Source organism: Ranitomeya variabilis, chromosome 1 (genome assembly GCF_051348905.1).
Source record: "Ranitomeya variabilis isolate aRanVar5 chromosome 1, aRanVar5.hap1, whole genome shotgun sequence".
Lineage (NCBI taxonomy): Eukaryota > Metazoa > Chordata > Amphibia > Anura > Dendrobatidae > Ranitomeya > Ranitomeya variabilis.
Window position 1 is genome coordinate 398,334,073 of NC_135232.1, and position 16,104 is coordinate 398,350,176.

Consider the following 16,104-nt stretch of genomic DNA (forward strand, 5'->3'; position numbering starts at 1 on the left):
GCTGTAAGCAAGGTCCGTTTTTGTTCTGGTAAGAAAGATGTTTGGCTGTGAGAGTCCAGTAGGACCCCTAAAAAGACCTTTGTTGTTGATGGAACCATATCAGATTTCTTGTGGTTCACTATCCAGCCTATGGACGATAATATCTGGACTGTCTTTTGAAGGTGTTGTTCTTGTAGAATGGGAACTGCGGGAGCCACTATCAGGAGGTCGTCGAGGTATGGAATTATGCATATGTTGACCTCTGATGTAGGCCATTACTTCGGACATAATCTTTGTGAAGATTCTTGGCGCTGAGGATAGCCCAAACGGGAGGACATTGAATTGAAAATGGTCTATGTCTTCTCCTCTGGCGACTGCAAATCTTAGGAATTTTCGATAAGTTGGATGGATTGGGACGTCGTAGTATGCGTCCTGTAAATCTATAGTTGCCATGACGAAATCTTGTCCTATGAGGGGTACTGTAGATTTTACGGATTCCATCTTGAACCTTCTGTAGGCGACGTATCGATTCAGGGGTTTTAGGTTGATTATCACTCGATGGGACCCATTCGGTTTCTTTATTAGAAATAAATTTGAATAATGTCCTCTGTTCTGCTCGTTCTCCGGGACTGAGGAGATCACATTGTTGACTAGGAGATCTTGTACTCCCGATATCAATGTGGATTGTAGCTTTGGTGTGGATAAAGATGTTGTCTTTGACATCTTTTGAGGATATGATATCAACTCTATTTTTATTCCGTCTCTGACGGATGTTAAGGTCCATTGGTCTGAGCAGATTGTTTTCTAGTATGGGAGGAAGTTTGAGATACGACCCCCCACCGTGGAGGCGTCATTGTTTTCTTTGGTTTTGGGGTTGGGGAAGAAAAAGATTTCTGTCTTTCCCTCCTTTTGGATAACTCCAACGTCCCGACTTACCCTTACCTCTGTATTGAGGAGTCTGCTCTTGTTGAGAGCGAAAGGGTCTCTTCCTAGGGTTTCTAGGCTCTGGCAATGTCTTCTTTTTGTCTGAGGCCTTCTCCAGTAGATCATCCAGGGCAGGCCCAAACATATATTTTCCTTTAAAAGGAATAGAACACAGCTTCATCTTCGAAGTCATGTCCTCAGACCAAGATCTCAGCCAGAGTGCTCGTCTTACGGAATTTGATAACCCCTGATGATCTTGCTGCCACCCTCACTGATTCAGCCGAGGCATCTGCTAGAAATCCTGTCGCTTTCTGGAAGATAGGCAGGGAGGCTAGAATATCCTCTCTGGGCGTGCCTGAGGACAGGTGCTCTTCTAGCTCTCCCAGCCAACGGTGCATTGACCTAGCCACACAGGTAGATACAGAATTGATGTTCAGTAAGGACGCTGACGTCTCCCATGATTTCCTTAGTAGCCCGTCCATGTTACGTTCCAGAGGATCTTTCAAGTGGGAGGCATCTTCAAATGGTAGCGTGGTTTTCTTAGCTACCCCAGCGATCTGGACGTCTACCTTTGGAATCTCCGACCAGCATGAAGCAGTGTCGTCATCTACCGGAAACCAATACTTAATTTCTGCTGGGGTGGTCAGCCTCTTTTCTGGGGATTCCCATTCTTCTAGAACTAAGGGCTCTTTCACATTAGCGTCGTGCACTGCACGTCGCTATGCGTCGTTCTGTAGAAAAAACGCATCCTGCAAAATTGCTTGCAGGATGCGGTTTTTTCTCCATAGACGTGAATTAGCGACGCAGTGCGACGCATTGCCACACGTCGCAACCGTCGTGCGACGGTTGCGTCGGACCAAAAAAAGTTACATGTAACTTTTTTTGTGCGTTGTGTGCAGCATTTCCGACCGCGCATGTGCGGCCGGAACTCCGCCCCCTCCTCCCCGGAGCTCAGAATGGGAGAGTGGATGCATGGAAAAACAGCATCCGCTGCCCCCGTTGTGCGGCGCTTCCACACTATGCGTCGGTGCGCTGCAACGTCGCATAGCGACGTGCAGTGCAAGACACTAGTGTGAAAGTAGCCTAAGTCACGGATATTTTTGTGAATGGGAAATACTTGTTTCTTTTTAGAACGGAGACCCCCGAACATCTCCTCTTGTACTGACTGAGCCGTTTTTTCTTCTTCAATCTCCATAGTCTTCCTCACTGCTGTGAGGAGTTCTTCTATGTCACTGGAGGAGAAGTAATATCTCTCCTGCTGAGAAGCATCTGAGTCTAAGGATATTTCACCTTCCTCTGGAGGTTCATCTGACATCTCCCCCTGAGATTCCTCATGCCCTTCATCCTCTGGATTAAGCCTTCTTTTCTTAGCCTCCGGAGGAGCACTGGGGGAGGGTGTGGGTTGGGAAAGTGTGGCCAGAGAGCTTTTGATCTCATGCTGGATCAAGCCTTTAATCTCTTCCATTAGAGATGGCTGCTCTTCCCTAATAATTTTCTCTGTGCATTCTTTGCACAATGTCTTCTTGTATGAAGAGGACAGTTTCTTAACACAAACTGCGCATAGCTTTGGATTTGTTTCCTGATGCGGGTTCCTTGTCCCCCTGAAATAAAGGGGAGAAGGAATCATAAGTTTGCAACCCGCATCAGGGAGTGGACACCCTGGGCCAGACTACTTACTGGGGCCTGGATGGTGCTGGGATCTGCAAGAGCAGAGCGCGAGGCAGCGGACATCTCCATGATTTTCACCACACAGTGGTCCTACCTGAGATGTCTTCTTGTCCGAGGCTCTTAAATAGGCGACCGGACACAGCACCTGTCCTCCTAGTGAGAGGACCTCCTCCTCCAATGTCCGGATGTATGTGGGGGAGGCCGCCGACATCATCCATGCCGTTCTCTCATGCGTTCCAGTGTGGAACGCAAAAGGACCTTCCTGAACGCCGAAGCAGGCCGGCGTCTGACGTCACATCCTGCCGCCGACTTCAGACTGGAAGTCCTCATCGCGCGCATACCGCTGGAGGAGGAGAGGGGCTGGAGAGCTCCAAGAGGTCTCCAGCCGAAGAATACCGCCCAGACCTTGCCCTGCAGGTGCGGAAGGGTGGCGGATGTCCCGAGTCCAGAGGAGACGGGAGCAGCGCACGGGGAGGAGAGGTAAGCCTGCTTCCCAGCTGCCCGGCGTTAAGTTCCCCCCCGGTGACCGCTGCCGGCACAGTACACCTGGGATGACCTCTTCATCCCTAGTAGGGACAGGAAAAAACACTGAGGGGAGGATGAGGGAGGGGTTATTTAACCTCTGTCATTTCCTGTCCCTATTAGGAAAGGGGTAACATCCTCCAGGTGTGCGGTCGTGGGGGGTTACTAGAGAAAATAATAACTTGGCAATATGATTCTCCAGGTCAGTACAATTACGGAGATACCAACCAAATAGTTTTTGTTTTACTCAAGTGGTGAAAAAACATCCAGGAGATGTAAAAAATATATATATATATATATATATATATATATATATATATATATATATATATATATATATATATATATAATTTTCTGCGGACCGTAAAATTTGAAACTTTCGAGATATGGAGCTGTGCGGGGGCTTATTTTGTGTGCCCGGGGCCGATGTTTTAAATAGAACATTTTGGGGTACATACGATGTTTTGATTACAATTACTTGTGCTGTTGCAGCAGCTGAAAAACTACAATTCTGGCGTTTTGATCTATTTTCTCATAACGCCGTTTACCAATCGGATTAATTTGTTTCATATTTTGATAGATAGGATTTTTACGAACACAGCGATATCAAATGTGTGTAGTTTTTTTATTTCTTGATTTTTGTATTTGTCAGTCCCCTTAGGGGACTTAAACCTACGGTCGTCAGATTGTTTGTACTATATAAAGCAATGCCACAGTATTGCTGTACATAGCGAAAGTCAGTCTTCTATGAACGCCAGCCACAAGTTGGCTTTCACCGGAGTACCATCATGACAGGCACAGTGGTGTTCGGCAGACCCCCAGCAGTCATGGTAACCCATTGGCACCCTGCATTCATGTCACTGGAGTGCTGATGGCCGCTTAGAGTGAGGCACCCCCCCTGCCAACCACTGTTGGTAGAGGCAGATGATGGCTGATTATCACATGATCATCTGCCAGCGAAGATGTGGGTTTGGTTAGCAAGCCTGCAACAAAATCAAGGAGGTGGTATATGACGTCCTAAGTACGTCATAAGGTCCTATAGCTTCCAGTACCATCTATATGCGGATGACACTCAGATCTACCTCTCTGGCCCAGATGTCACCTCTTTGCTCTCCAGAATCCCGGAGTGTCTATCAGCCATATCCTCATCCTCTCGCTTCCCCAAGCTCAATGTAGACAAATCTGAACTAATTTTCTTTCCTCCATCTCACATATCTTCCCTACCTGATCTATCAAAATAAATGAAATCACACTTTCCCCTGTCCCCAAAATCCGCTGCCTCGGAGTGACTCTGCCCTGTCCTTCAAACCGCACATCCAAGCTCTCGCCACCTCCTGTCGCCTCCAGCTCAAAAATATTTCCAGAATCCGTCCTTTCCTCAGCCCTCACTCTACCAAAATGCTTGTGCATGCCCTAATCAACTCCCACCTCGACTACTGCAACATCCTCCTCTGTGGCCTACCTTCTAACATTCTCGTACCCCTCCAGTCCGTCCTAAACTCTGCTGCCCGACTAATTAATCTCTCTCCTCGCTACACTCCTGCTTCCCCTCTTTGCAAATCCCTTCACTGGCTCCCAATTTCCCAGCGTATCCAGTTTACACTACTAACACTGACCTACAAAGCCATCCATAACCTTTCTCCTCCATATATTTCCAAACTAATCTCTCAATATCTTCCCTCACGTAATCTCCTGTCCTCCCAAATTCTCCTTCTCGCTTATTCGCTCCTCACCGAATCGCCTCCAAGACTTCTCCCGAATATCCAACATCATCTGGAATTCTATGCCCCAGCACGTCCGGTTATTCACCACATTTGGATCCTTCAAAAGAAACCTGAAAACCCATCTCTTCAAAGAAGCTTACAGCCTGCAATGACCACACAGCCACCTCAAGACCATCGGAGCTACTGCAACCCTCGACCTACTGTCTCCTTCCCCACCATCCTGTAGAATGTAGGCCCGCAAGGGCAGGGTCCTCTCCCCTCTGTACCAGTCTGCCATTGTTAGTTTGTTTACTGTAAGTGATATTTGTATTTTGAGGTTACCCCTTCTCATGTACAGCACCACGGAATTAATGGTGCTATATAAATAAATAATAATGTCAGTAAGGGGTTAAAAGAAAATGAATGGAGGTGTGATAGGGCCTAAATTAAGATATTGACCATGACTACAGTTACCTTTTTTCTTGAAGGCATCACTCTTGGGAGATTTCTGCTGAGGCTTCAGTTTTGTTTTTATCTGTTTTTTACCTTTCCCTTCCATACTGAAAGTTCTATAAGAGAAAACAAAAAGGAGATGACAATAATATTTGCCCTTCATTGACAGATGCAATAACTCTAGGATGGTAACGAAGTCATGCGATAGGGCAGAGGTGTCAAACTGCATTCCTCGAGGGCCGCCAACAGGTCATGTTTTCAGGATTTCCTTGTATTGCACAGGTGATAATTTAATCACCTGCACAGAATGATTCCAGCACCTTGTGGAATGCTAAGGAAATCCTGAAAACATGACCTGTTGGCGGCCCTCGAGGAATGCAGTTTGACACCTCAGCGATAGGGCATGTTATAAACTGCGCATCTGATGTTTATTTTCCAACAAACATTTGTGCCCAAAAAGCATACAGTGCCTGTTAGGCCGGGTGCACACGATCCGGAAGTAGCAGCGCTTTGGACGGAGCGTATGTTTGCTGCTTCCAAAGAGCTGCCGTCTACTAAACGCAGGTGATTCCGCATGTGATCACTGAACCGTGATGGGTACATTCTATTCTAGCATCTCCATAAGAAAAATTGACATGCTGTGGTCTGGAAAGACACGCCGGGTGTCAGTCTCAGTGGACGCATAGTGGGCACAAAATTTCTGGATATCCCATCCACTATGCTGTAACATCTGACGCTGCAAAAGTATGCAGCGTCAAACCCGAAGCAACTCCGGATGATGTGCACAAACCCTTAGGTATATGAGATGACAAATCTGCTCCACGTGTTGCTGAAAATTCCTCAGCGAAAATTGACATGTGGTGCAGATTTTAAGATTGAGCACAATTCATTGTGAATCTCACCCTCTGCAATACAAAGAGCGACATCTGCAGCAAAACCAGTATGCAAAGCACAGACTACGCTGCAGATACGATGCTGAAAATTCTGTAGAAAATCTGCTAAGTGTAAACATACCCGAACACTACATCTCTGCCACAGCTGCTGCAGGGAAAAAATACATTCAGTGAAAGACTGGAAAGTGACGCTCCACCATAGAGGGGGCTTCCCATGTTATAAAGAGACAGCATATCACTATAGAACCAGTGGGCGTCTTGACCCCCAGCAATCCCGGGAGCAAACAGATACAGCATTTAAAGGGGTTGTGCAGTCCCTGGACAACCGCTTTATACATGAAGTAGTTTGCCCTTTACAGTACAGCTGCTATATACACATCTCATGAACAGCACTGTTAGGATATGATCACATGTTGCGTTTTTGTTTTTTTTTAAAGCTGCATTTTACAGTACCAGCAAAGTCAATGAGATTTCAGAACTCTCATGCACACACGTTAGTTTTATTTTCCTGGCGGATTTGGAAAGCTGCAACATGTCACTTTCAGCGTTTTTTCACACCCATAGAAAGCAATAAGTGCAAAAAACACAGGCATCAGGTTTTGCTGAGGGAAAAAAAAAAAAAAAAAAGGGGGGTCGAGTTCCAGCTCCTTAAAATAAATCATTTATTGATGCCATTAAAACCATACTGTACAAGGTGTACACGCTCCCTCTGGTATATGCCAATAGACAACAGGGACACGGCGACGCGTTTCGATCAAACGATCTTTGTCAAAGCCATACCATGATCTGATTGTTCACCTTTGATATAGGAAAAATCATCCAATCAGATCACATCTATTTGTCACATGACATATTGAAAGGTCCTGCAATAAAACCAATGCAAATATATAGACAATACATAAAAATTCATCTCATAGATAACAATAATGCAGCATTACTTCATTGCGCTTATTTAGTCCTGCCGGGAATCGAGTGTGTAAATGAAAAATCCAAAATGCTTCTCTCGTAAGGAGACACCGTCTGATGTCTCCACCGCGAGATGATGCATTAACATGTTCTATTCCCTGGACTTGGAAGTGTGTTGTGCTGCGTGCATGGTGCGTGATAAAGTGCCTGGACGCCGCTGATACATTTCTATTCATATTGTGAGTGTTATTTATGTCATATAAATGTTCCCTGATTCGTGTTTTTAACTTTCTGGATGTGCATCCCACATACGATAGGTCACATTTTTTGCAGTCAATTTTGTACACTATATTGGTGGAATTACAATTAATGTACTGCTTGATGTCAAATTTTATTGTTCCATCCGCATTGTGAAAAATTCTTGAGACAACGGCATGCTTGCAAGTCATGCAATTATTTGTTCCACATCTAAAAAAACCTAAATAATTAAAGGGCCACTGTCACCCCCCCTCCAGCCGTTATAAACTAAAAGAACCACCTTGTGCAGCAGTAATGCTGCATTCTAACAAGGTGGCTCTTTTAGTTTTAGGTTCAAGTATACCCCAAATAAAGCGTTTTTATACTTAGCCACAATTCCTGTCCCTAGCCAGGGAGGCGGGTCCTCACTCCCCAGCTTGGCCAGCTCCTCTGCCGTCACTCCAATCTTCCTGCGCCGCCCCCTCAGCGCTGTTATCGTTTCAAAACCGGCGCCTGCGCTGTGTACTGGTGTCCTGCGCAGACGCAGTAAGCTCTGGCCATCTGATGTCCCAGCCAGGCTTGCACACTGCGCCTGCGCGGGCATTGCGGCCGCCGGCCAGCCACCTTTGGAATCCCCGGAAAACGTCTTCTTATCAGTATATATTTGTTTCACCTATACAGAATATTCCGTGTAATGGCTGATACCAGAGAACAAAAGACATCCACAGAACACCAGGATGGATCTGCTGCACAGCAAATAGCTGTAGGACCTGCGATGACGTCACTGCCATGTGATTAGGGCAATCACATGGCAGTGACATCATCACAGGTCCTACAGCTATTTGCTGTGCAGCAGATCCATCCTAGTGTTCTGTGGATGTCTTTTGTTCTCTGGTATCAGCCATTACACGGAATATTCTGTATAGGTGGAACCTTTGGAATTCCCGCCCCGCACTGTGCATAATGCATAACACAGTGCGGGGCGGGGATTCCAAAGGTGGGTGGCCGCAATGCCCGCGCAGGCGCAGTGTGCAAGCCTGGCTGGGACATCAGACGGCCAGAGCTTACTGCGTCTGCGCAGGACACCAGTACACAGCGCAGGCGCCGGTTTTGAAACGATAACAGCGCTGAGGGGGCGGCGCCGAAAACGCAGGAAGATGTGAGTGACGGCAGAGGAGTGAGGACCCGCCTCCCTGGCTAGAGACAGGAATTGTGGCTAAGTATAAAAACGCTTTATTTGGGGTATACTTGAACCTAAAACTAAAAGAGCCACCTTGTTAGAATGCAGCATTACTGCTGCACAAGATGGCTCTTTTAGTTTATAACGGCTGGAGGGGGGGTGACAGTGGCCCTTTAAGCCAGGTTCTTGTACATTTTCCTTTATCAGTGCAAAACATACTGGGGGCTATTTTGTTTCCAATTGTTGGTGCTCTTCTCGACACCACATTTATGCCTGAATTCAGTATATTACAGAGTTGTTGGTCCTCTGTCGAGAGATAGATTGCGGAAAGCTGCACAGGTGTTTTCTGATCAGCAGGATGGTAATATGGGGATATCTACCCTTAATGAAAACCGGAATAAATTAGAAACACTTATGATGCAAGAAAATAAGGTGTGGTGGGATCAAACCACACTAAACAACTATGTGACCAAAAACATGATCCCAAGAGGGCTGCGAATCAAAAAACTGCCTATAACTGTATACTCTGCTGAATTTGAGGAGGAATGGAATTCTGTTCTCAGTAATTGCTCACAAAATCTGATGAAGCTCATTATCAAACATGAGGAAAATAAATTAAAAACAATACAGCAGGAACTAGATGAAGTCAATTCCTTGCTGAATGAGCAGGAATCGTGTGCACAATTTGATACATTAATCGCACAAATAAATCAGAAAGTTACAGCACTGGAAGAACAGATTATGGATCGGAAAAAGAAAAAGTTCATTAGAGATTCCAACGATTATTCTACAAACAAAGTATATGACTGGGGTAGCTGGGTAAACATTAATAGAACACCCAGGTCTATACTAAAACAGAGCCAGACTCTCCAAAAACTAATTTTTTTTTTTTTTTTAAAAAGGCAAATAAGTTGCATGTGTATTTCACCTCATCAGACCCGGATTCGTCGGATAACCAGCTCACTGCCTCTGATGTTTCCCTTAATGAAAATGGGGCATGTGCCCCACACAGTGATTACCGCCTGACAAAAAACTTAAAAGGCGGGGGGGAATGACGACGCGCAACAAGAAGTTTCACAGCAAATGAATGAATACACTGATGTGCTAAACCTTTCTTCCAGAACTTTGTCCTCAGATCAAGTCCAAGTTTTATCGTTGGGCCTGAATTTTGTTCCTGATCAGGACTTTGATTTATTTACAACTATAATGGACACCAACAAATTTATACGAAATTTAACTATCAAAAAACATTTCCTTCATGAGAATAATCAGGATGAGGACAACAACCAAGAAGAATCTATTACAGGGGAGAGATTGGACAATGAATTTTCCCAAATGGACTTCAAGGAACAAGTAGCGCTGGTTGCACTATAGGATCTAGGCTCTGTCACACTGCCAGATCATGAACGGACTAATTTTTCCCAGAGTTTTGTCACTAAGAACCCATATTTTTATCCCATCCAGTCCAGGTTAGAGTGTATGGACCGTTTTCAAGAAAGTGTGGAAAGGGAATTAAGACAGCTCTATAATGATGTGAAATTAAATAAATAAAAAAAAAAAAAAAGTCAGAAATTTGTCTATACAACATCAGAGGGCAATAAATGAACTCAAAGAAATGTCAGATCTAAGGCTACTTTCACACTAGCGTTAACTGCATTCCGTCACAATGCGTCGTTTTGCCGAAAAAACGCATCCTGCAAAAGCGTTTGCAGGATGCGTTTTTTCACCATTGGTTAACATTAAGCGACACATTGTGACGGATTGCCACACGTCGCACCCGTCGTGCGATGGATGCGTCGTGCAGTGGCAGACCGTCGGGAGCAAAAAACGTTGCTTGCAACATTTTTTGCTCCGTCGTAAACGTCTTTTCCGACCGCGCATGCGCGGCCGGAACTCCGCCCCCACCTCCCCGCACCTCACAATGGGGCAGCGGATGCGCTGGAAAAATGCATCCGCTGCCCCCGTTGTGCGGCGGAGACAACGCTAGCGTCGGGAACGTCGGCCCGACGCACAGCGACGGGCCGAGCCCGACGCTAGAGTGAAAGTAGCCTAACAATTAAAATGTCGGACAAAGGGGGTGTTGTAGTGGTACTAAATACAGTAGATTCTCATGAAAAATTTTTAGAACTATTATCTGATCAGAGGACATATAAAAAAATTAAAGCAAAATCCCTCTCAAGAAATTATAAAGGAAAGAGACCTGATCATAAGGGAGGGGCAAAATCTCTGGAATACTACGTCTGCCTGCAGCGGAGTTCCGAGCACCTGCGGGGAATACTGGTGAGTTGGCTTATGTTTCGTTTTTGTTATCAGGTTTTGCTGCATTTTTGGTGCAAAAACCTTAGGAAGTTGCTTCATTATTGGGGCACTAAAACTTTACCAGTATGCACAAGAGACAATAAAAATGCAGCTTCTTCACTGCCAATAGATCAGGTTTGAACACAGCCTTATAGCTCTCCAGTGACACGGCTATGCCATAGGAGCACTGCAATCAGTGGCCACTATTGGGCTGCTGCGCGCTCATGTTTTCCCAACACTCATCTAAGGGAAAGGAGAGCTCCGCAGCCCAGTATCGGCCACCGAGTCACTGCTATCGGCTCCCCCAATACATATATGAAATGACCATCGGATTGTGCGGACGTCAGTGGGCTTGGCAGACTCATCTAGTGTGCAGGAGCCCTATACAGCGATGCATTGCCAGCTATGTACTGAGCAGGGAACTGCAGCGAGGACCCAGCCATGTGAATAGGCCCTGCAGAGCGCGGTGGCGAGGAGCGCCGTGCAGGGAAAGAGGGGGAGAAGGCGACAACCAAGCTATGTAACAGGGGCGCACGCACACACACCCCACCCTGCACATACAGGGGCGCACACACACACCCCCCACCCTGCACATACAGGGGCGGGGGCGCGCGCGCACACACACACCCCACCCTGCACATACAGGGGCACACACACACACACCCCACCCTGCACATACAGGGGCACACACACACACCCCACCCTGCACATACAGGGGCGCGCACACACACACACACACACCCCACCCTGCACATACAGGGGCACACACACACACCCCACCCCGCACATACAGGGGTACACACACACCCCACCCCGCACATACAGGGGCGCACACACACAAACCCCACACATACAGGGGCACACACACACACACACACCCCACCCTGCACATACAGAGGCACACACACACACACACACACACCCCACCCTGCACATACAGAGGCGCACACACACACACACACACACACACCCTGCACATACAGGGGCGCACACACACACACACACCCCACCCTGCACATACAGGGGCACACACACACACACACCCCACCCTGCACATACAGGGGCGCACACACACACCCCACCCTGCACATACAGGGACACACACACACACACACACACACCCCACCCTGCACATACAGGGACACACACACACACACACACACACACACACCCCACCCTGCACATACAGGGGCACACACACACACACACACACCCCACCCTGCACATACAGGGGCACACACACACACACACACACACACACACCCCACCCTGCACATACAGGGGCGCACACACACACACACACCACCCTGCACATACAGGGGCACACACACACACACACACACACACACCACCCTGCACATACAGGGGCACACACACACACACACCACCCTGCACATACAGGGGCACACACACACACACACACACACCACCCTGCACATACAGGGGCACACACACACACACACACACCACCCTGCACATACAGGGGCACACACACACACCACCCTGCACATACAGGGGCACACACACACACACACACCCCACCCTGCACATACAGGGGCGCACACACACACACCCCACCCTGCACATACAGGGGCGCACACACACACACCCCACCCTGCACATACAGGGGCACACACACCCCACCCTGCACATACAGGGGCGCACACACCCCACCCCGCACATACAGGGGCGCACCCCCCACCCCGCACATACAGGGGCGCACCCCCCACCCCGCACATACAGGGGCGCACCCCCCACCCCGCACATACAGGGGCGCACCCCCCACCCCGCACATACAGGGGCGCACACCCCCCACCCCGCACATACAGGGGCGCACCCCCCACCCCGCACATACAGGGGCGCACACACCCCACCCCGCACATACAGGGGCGCACCCCCCACCCCGCACATACAGGGGCGCACACACCCCACCCCGCACATACAGGGGCGCACACACCCCACCCCGCACATACAGGGGCGCACACACCCCACCCCGCACATACAGGGGCGCACCCCCCACCCCGCACATACAGGGGCGCACCCCCCACCCCGCACATACAGGGACACACACCCCACCCTGCATTGCCCCCATGGTCCACATTTCCCATAATAATGACAATGACCAGAGCGTACACTAGAAAGCTCCTTCCTTCCTTCCTATCTGGCAGTGCTCCCCAGCATGGCGGGTGTGTGCACAGCTCTCCTCTATGCGCACTGCCATGGCTGTAAGCATGTCTATGGGAGCACATACAGGCTCGGCATGTGCACAGCGAGCCTAGCGGCCACTATAGGGTTTCCCCCGGTTCTATCACTCACCGGTCACAGACGTCGCTCCCCGTTCTTATACAAACTCTTCACGTACCAAACTATACCCACGTGTGGCCGAGACGCCAATTAACCACACAGCGCATGCGTGAGGTCCGCGGCTTACGTCGACGTAAAAGGTCATCAAGAGAGACTGCGCACTGTGTTAACGTTGAAATAAAGCTTGTTGAAACCAGATGAACGCCGCGCAGCCATGTTGTTTGTGGGTTAGGTGCGATGCTCTCGCAATGCATGATGGGTATATGCACGAACGGTAAATGACGAGCGATGTTAGCTTCCACTTATGTTACTTGTTTTAGTGTTGCTTTTCGTTAAACTTTAATTCCTTTTTTATGTAAAAACAATTATATATTTTTTAATACAATTCCTAGTTGTGCTAAATTCTTTATAGTACAACAAGAGATGTGGGGCTGAGAGGCGTGTACTTACCAGGGCTGCCAGCAGGTGGCAGTGTATCATGTCTGTGCAAAAAATCAATTTATCACATTTTCAGCTAGTTCTCAAGCTTTTAGGCCATGTTCACACGTTGCGGATTTTGCTGCGGATCCGCAGCAGTTTTCCCTAAGTTTACAGTACCATGTAAACCTATGGGGAAAAAAAACCGCTGTGCACATGCTGCGGAAAAATCCGCGCGGAAACGCAGCGGATTATTTTCCACAGCATGTCAATTCTTTGTGCGGATTCCGCAGCGGTTTTACACCTGCTCCAATAGGAAACTGCAGATGTAAAACCGCAGTGGAATCCGTAGAAGAAACCGCGAGAAAATCCGCAGTGGAAACCGCAGTGGTTTTGCACTGCGGATTTTCCAAAACCGCTGCGGAAAAATCCGCAGCAGAATCCGCAACGTGGGCACATACCCTTAGGCTATGTGCACACGTTGCGGATTAGCCTCTGGAATTTTTTGTGCGGATTCTGCATCTCTTGGCAGAAAACGCAGGTGCAGATTTGATGCTTTTTTTATGCAGGTTTGCTGCAGATTTTGTGCGTTTTTACCCCTGCAGATTTCTATAATGGAATCGGTACAAAAGCGCTGCAGATCCGCTCAAAAGAAGTGACATGCTACTTCTTTTAATCCGCAGCATTTCCGCATGGAATTTTCCGCACCATTAGCACAGCATTTTTTTTTTTCATTGATTTACATTGTACTGTAAATCACTTGCGGATCTGCAGCGTTTCTGCACTTAAAAAAACGCTGTGGATCCACAGGAAATCCTAACTTAGGGCACTCAGGGCTGATTTTAGAAAACGTGGGCCCTGGGCAAAAGTTGAAAGTTGGACCCCAAATGCTCACATATTGGACCATCACACAAAAACATTTCTGTTGTATTTACATGGGCTGAGTTCAGGCCGCTAAACGTGCGTGATCGACAATATTGAAGTCGTTCGGCGCTTGTTTCCCGGCCTTTATACTGCGGCTGAGGAAGAAAGAATGATGGGGACAGATAGTCCTCGATACAGCATAATGCAGGTCCCATATAGTATAATGCACTCCCCATGGTATACAGTATAATGCAGGTCCCATATAGTATAATGCACTCCCCATAGTCCTTTATAGAGTATACTGCAGCCCCCTCAAGAGTATAATGTAGTCACCGCATAGAGTATAATGCAGCCCCCTCAGAGTATAATGAAGCCCCCCTCAGTGTATAATGCAGCCCCCTCAGAGAATAATGCAGCCCCCCTCAGTGTAAAATGCAGCCTCCTTAGGGTATAATGCAGCCCCCTCAGAGTATAATGTTGCCCCCACTCAGAGTATAATTTAGCCCCCCTGAATATAATGCAGACCCCCTCAGAGTATAATGCAGCCCTCACTCAGAGTACAATGCAGCCCCACATACACAGTATATCATAGTCCCCTCATAGAATTAGAAGGTCAAAAGATACGTTGTCTAGTTGACACAGGGTTAGAGTGCACTATCATGCCCTTGGAGTTCTTCCAAAGGCATTTTGGGCACATGATGGAGCCGGAAGATCGAAGCGTCATCAGACTGACGGCTGCCAATAAATGTGAGATGGACGTACAGGGAATAGTCTGGATGCGAGTACGGCTGTTCGAGCAGGACCTTGGCAAGAAGGGGATCGTGCTCGTAGACCATCCATCCCGGAGAGGATTAGATATGACCCTGGGCATGAACGTGCTCAGGGATCTGGACCGCCACCTCTATGCCAAAGAAGGGCCTAAATATTAGCAATGGGCACCACACACCGGCCGACTCATAAAATTCTGCAGCAGATGGTGAGGAGCTGCAGCCTGCAAAAGAGCCCCATGAGCGACCAGATTGTCGGAGGGATGAGTGTGCCGCCTAAGACCTCAGTAAAAATCCCACCACGGCAGGAGCAGATGTTGATGTTGCCGGTGGGAGCAGGATGCCGTATGAGTGGACTGGAGGTTCTGATTGAGCCCGTCGCTCAGGAGGGGATGATGAACAGACCACTGGTAGCCAGGGCCCTCATCACTGTGAAGAACGGGTGCGTGCCCGTACGTTATATCAATGTTCTGGACAGCGATTTCACTTCCTGAATGAACCTTGCTGGCCGAAGTCTATGTGTACAGCGATTTGACTTCCTGGAGGAGCCCTGCTGGTCGAAGTCTATGTGTCCAATGGGAAAGTATTGCCTAGAAGATAGGTGGTTGGCCTGGACTTATGCCATAGATGTCAAGCAAAGACAGGCTCCAACCATGGAGTGGAATCGGCTGGCAATCATGGATTTGATGAGGGTGGACAGTCAGACCTTGACCTGAGGACAACAAAAGCTTCTCGATTAAACTTTGTGGGAAATTCAGGAGGCGTTCACAAGGCATGGTGAGGACTTCTGGTGTGCTACCGCTATTGAACATGAAATCCCTACCGGCGATGCCGCCCTAATCCGAGAGAGGTACCGGCAAATCCCGCCGAACATGTACCAAGAGGCGAAAGAGGTGTCCAAGAGGTGTCCAGCATGTTGGAGAATCAGGTAATTCAAGAGAGTCAGAGTCCTTGGGCTGCTCCAGTGGTCTTGGTGCGGAAGAAGGACG

General features: G+C 48.1%; 1 protein-coding gene across 1 annotated transcript in view; it reads right to left on the reverse strand.

The window, feature by feature from the left end:
- PUM3 (pumilio RNA binding family member 3) overlaps nt 1-13,303 on the reverse strand; it is a 159,595-nt gene extending 146,292 nt beyond the window's left edge. The window contains exons 1-2 of the mRNA XM_077249131.1: nt 13,080-13,303; nt 5,271-5,365 (exon numbers count right to left, since the gene is read on the reverse strand). Coding sequence (XP_077105246.1) covers nt 5,271-5,355 — 85 coding nt within the window. The 5' untranslated portion in view covers nt 5,356-5,365; nt 13,080-13,303. The remainder of the gene's footprint in view (nt 1-5,270; nt 5,366-13,079) is intronic.
- Between the last annotated feature and the right edge of the window lie 2,801 nt (nt 13,304-16,104).